The 4,278-nt window shown below is 30.8% G+C and overlaps 1 protein-coding gene across 1 annotated transcript; it reads right to left on the bottom strand.

The window, feature by feature from the left end:
* Nucleotides 1-3,017: 3,017 nt before the first annotated feature.
* LOC108466875 (homeobox-leucine zipper protein ATHB-22-like) lies at nucleotides 3,018-3,971 on the bottom strand. Its single transcript, XM_017767229.1, has 3 exons — nucleotides 3,881-3,971; nucleotides 3,452-3,801; nucleotides 3,018-3,257 (listed from the first exon to the last, which is right to left on the bottom strand). Exons 1-3 carry the CDS (start codon nucleotides 3,969-3,971, stop codon nucleotides 3,018-3,020), a joined length of 681 nt encoding a protein of 226 aa, XP_017622718.1.
* Between the last annotated feature and the right edge of the window lie 307 nt (nucleotides 3,972-4,278).

The raw sequence follows: 4,278 nt of genomic DNA, 5'->3' as shown, positions 1-4,278 counted from the left end.
ACAGATTTTAAATTGAAATACTCAACAACCCTTGTTTATCTTGGCATAAGTTTTATATGTTAATTTTTTCCCTTATGCCACTGTTTTAAGAGATTGGATATGTACTTGGCTGTAATGGAGTTCCTCGAACTTCCAAACCAGTAACATTTCTGAATTTTTGATCATTAACTCCATACTAGAGCCATTAATTTCATATCCGTATCCTCATGTGTCCTATACTTGCATGTTGAAGTGCTTTTGCATTTGGAATTTTCTTTCTTAATCAGTTTTCTTTAAAAGGGTCTGCTTGAACGAGTTAGTGTTTTATCTAAAATTAGAAGACATTTTCTTGATTGTTATTAATTGTTTTCTTTTACCAACTAGCCTATTTTCTGTAGTTGTCTACTGCTGGTGGTAGGATGATTATCTCTAGTGATGGTGTTTGGGATACAGTTGTCTAATTTTGCCCAGCAGAATTAAACTAATTTTATGCTACATTCTAACTATCATTTTTTTTCTTTATGGATTTTCACTAGCGTTGATGATGCAAATTAATCATTATTCATTCCAATATATTTGAAGAAAGGAACATTTGTTCGATAAAATATAGTATATATTCTCTGCTCCTATCTAATTTATCATCAATTTGCCTTCTCAACGATTGTTATTTACCGTAATCCCCACCGATTGAATCATACCTTTGAAACATGCGAGCTATAATTTACTGTCTAAGCTGATGGAGTTACCATAATATAGCTCTTTTATGTTTTGACTGGTGGCAAATGGAACAGGAAAAACCAACTACACTAGATTGCGGTCCAAGAACAATTTGCAGAAGGCACATAATGGTTGGCTCCTACCTCTACAAATGCATGTGGGAGGCATTGCAGCAGCGAATAAGAATGATATTGATCAACATGCAGTTGACACCGTATGTGCTCTAAATCCGAATTCATATGTGAGTTTCAGATATTTTATGTGCAAAAAAGTATTAGAGTGCCTTATGTTTGTATGTTAGTTAAGCAGATTATAGATAAAACCTGCAGTAGGATCAACTAATTAGTTGATCAAAAACTACACCTAGTTTTGTAATAGTCTACTTGCATATTTGCATATATTTAATAATAATCTCGTGTCAACTAATTATTCTATTTTTTATTTAATTGTTTTGTTTTCAACCTTTTATTTTTATTTGAGTTGAAAGAAGAAAAAAAGCAATTGTAATTTTGACTTAGAAAATAGAATATTCATTAGCGACTTAATCAATTTAAATAATCAATGTTGATATTTCACGTGGGAATGGATATTCAAATCTTATATTTTACATGGTTATGATTTAAGTCCTTATTTCATTTAAGTAAAATCATTATAATACCTTATTTTATTGATATCTTTATATTTAATCTCATTTTATTATTTATTTTAGTTTTGATTCAAAATTTTTATTTTTATTTTAATATTTAAGATAACTTGAGTTTTAACTTTTGGATTTTAATTGCGTTATTAATTTATTATTTTAAATTTTAAATTTTAAATTTAAATTCTTTAATTTTTGTATGTATTTTTAAAGTTAAAATTTTAATAGAAAATTTAATTTGATAATGAATTTTAATAGAAAATTTGTATATTTATATCATGGATATTATTCTTCTTAATATTTTGATAATGAATTTTAAACTTTTATATTTTTCATGACCTTTATAATATTTTATAATATTTTATTATTTTTAAAATTTTATGACCTTTAGCGGTGTTTGTGGGACAAGCGCTGCTAAAGGTCATGACCTTTAGTGGCGTTTTTTTAAATAAACGCCGCAAAATTTAGCGGAGTTATCTATAGCGGCGTTTTTTGCGACACTTGTAAAAACACCGCAAATAGTTTTAGCGGAGCTTAAAAGCGCCGCTAAAGACCTTAAAAAACGCGGCTAAAAGTCAATTTTGCTGCAGTGACTGTAGTGACTATAGTTTATGTCTTTTTAATATTGTTTAATGATTATCGTGGCTAGGAGAAATATTACAGATATATAACATATTAATGGCTAAAGAGATCATTAATTCTTATTTTCTAATGCATTTTGTGAATTGATAATTTTTTTCTTTGTGCATTTCCTTGTGGATTGAGTTTTTGGTAGAAAAGGTGAGCAATGCTCTAAATCAGCTACAAATACATAAGAATATCACTTTCATTTTGTCACTTTCATAAATTTATAATTCAATTTTGACCGCTCCCCTTCAAAGATGGTAAAAGATGCCATAAAAGTATCATGGAGGTCTTTGTACTAAGAGTTAGATTGCATTTTGTCTTCTCTACTAAAAAAATGGGCAAATTAGTTCTTGTATATTAGACCAAAAAGTAAATTGGTCCCTTTGTAACAAATTGCATCCCTTTTTACTATTAAAGATATGTTAGAATTAGGTATATATAGCACGCCACATGTAATTGTCTGATTATTTAGTTAGCCATGCTAGTTTTTAATAATAAAAATGGATGAAATTTTTAACAAAAATGACCAGTTTCCTATTTGATCTATCATATGGGAACTAATTTTTTATTTTTTAGTAAAGAGAGTAAAATGCACTCTTGATATGAAAGCATCTATATCACTTTTAGTGGGAGTACTATAGTCAATTATTAAGAAAGGATTATATAAAACAGGATATTATCCTTCCAATAATTTTATGCAAATATTTTATACAAATTCATCCCAACACAATAAAATAATTTAATTGGTTAATTTTTAATTTTTGCATTTTAATACGATTAAATTAATTTAATTGTTACTAAATACACGAATTTCAACTCCGATTTAAGTTCACTATTTCGGGAACCGTATTCAGAAACTATTCAGCCGTAGTAAGCAAGCAAAATGTACTTCAAGCTCTTGATCGAATACTCAGTGATGCAGCTTTTGATACATTAATGTTATGTCAATTTCTCCAACAATGTCTTCAAACCAAAAACCAAATTGTACTGAAACGACGACCAACCTAAAAAAAACTAAGCAAACTAAGATTAAGTGCTTAATTAAACTAGTGTTTTAGGGATAAGAAGGGAGTTGAATATCCCAGTAGTGAGTGGAAACTGGGTTATTCTCATCCTTATTGAAAATATTGTTACATTCAACTATCGGATCATAGTCGTTTCCTGCTATACTCGGCTTGTTCGAGCTCCGAATCGAGCTACTTTCGATGGTCTCTCCGCCGGAGATTTCCTTGTAAACCGTGGAGACTTGGTTCCTTGTCGCCTGTTCCATTAGCATTCCTTTCAATTCCATCACCTGCGTAAAGGTATGAAACAGTATAAATATATATTTTATATATATGTATGTGTGTATAACAAAATGGGGAAACCTCAAAAATAGAGACAACAAGCATATTCGTTTAGAAAAACAGTGCACCAAGTTCCACATAAAGATATATAGAGAGTGAGAGAAGGGAATAAAAAAATAGGGTTCTGAATATAGAGGCTAACCTCGTCTTGTAGCATTTGCTTTTCCATATAGATAACATCATACTCATGTTTAAGCGTATTATATGAGTGTTGAAGCTGTTTAGCTTTCCATCTAGCACGCCTGTTTTGGAACCAGACAGCGATTTGTCTTGGTTGAAGTCCAAGTTCCTTGGAAAGCTTCATTTTCCTGTCGGGATCCAACTTATTCTCTTCTTGGAAACTCCTTTCCAACGAATCTAACTGATCACTTGTCAACCTCTTCTTCTTCTTGTTGTTACCTTTACCATTGTTCTTGAAGCTGTTCATATTCAAATCTGGAACCAACCCATTGCCAGCTTCTTCAAATCCTTGATTGTTCATGTCCTCCACACCTTTTAAAACAAAAGGTTAGAAATAAAGAAAGTGAAAGAACAAGAAAATAAAGGGACTATATATAAAAATATATATTACCTGGATATTGATTATAATTATAGTTATAAGGGAAGTTAAGAGAAGGTTCTAGTCGTGAAATAAAGGGTCGAATGGTGCCATTCCAATCCATTTTTCTTTGAATAAAGAAAGCGAGTATATATGTATATATAAATGGAACCACCAGTACTGAACGAAGCAGCCCAAAGAGTGAGCTTAAAGTAGCATAGCAATGGAGAGCAGACCAGAATTGAAAGGGGGGTTGACTGTTGGGGTGCATGCAACAATGCCTTAACGTGTGAATTTAAAGGGCCATGGAGAGAGGGTGGACTTGTCTGTTAATTAGAAGAACCATGGCAATAGGTTGGTTTAATTGGTTTAGTTGATTAGGTTTTAGGCTTATTTTAACTCTCTCTCTTTTTTAATTAAAAATTATAAAT

The sequence above is a fragment of the Gossypium arboreum genome, chromosome 2 (assembly GCF_025698485.1).
Source record: "Gossypium arboreum isolate Shixiya-1 chromosome 2, ASM2569848v2, whole genome shotgun sequence".
In the NCBI taxonomy this organism is placed as follows: Eukaryota; Viridiplantae; Streptophyta; class Magnoliopsida; order Malvales; family Malvaceae; genus Gossypium; species Gossypium arboreum.
The sequence above is the reverse complement of the archived record's forward strand: the minus strand, read 5'-3'. Positions and strand labels throughout refer to the sequence as shown.

Excerpts from the sequence above, each read along its gene's own strand:
- LOC108466875 (XM_017767229.1), bottom strand. The coding sequence starts at position 3,971 with ATGGATTGGAATGGCACCATTCGACCCTTTATTTCACGACTAGAACCT. Across the intron at positions 3,802-3,880 it reads TAATTATAATCAATATCCAG|GTGTGGAGGACATGAACAAT; the intron begins GTAATATATATT and ends TTGTTTTAAAAG. Across the intron at positions 3,258-3,451 it reads AGCAAATGCTACAAGACGAG|GTGATGGAATTGAAAGGAAT; the intron begins GTTAGCCTCTAT and ends ACCTTTACGCAG.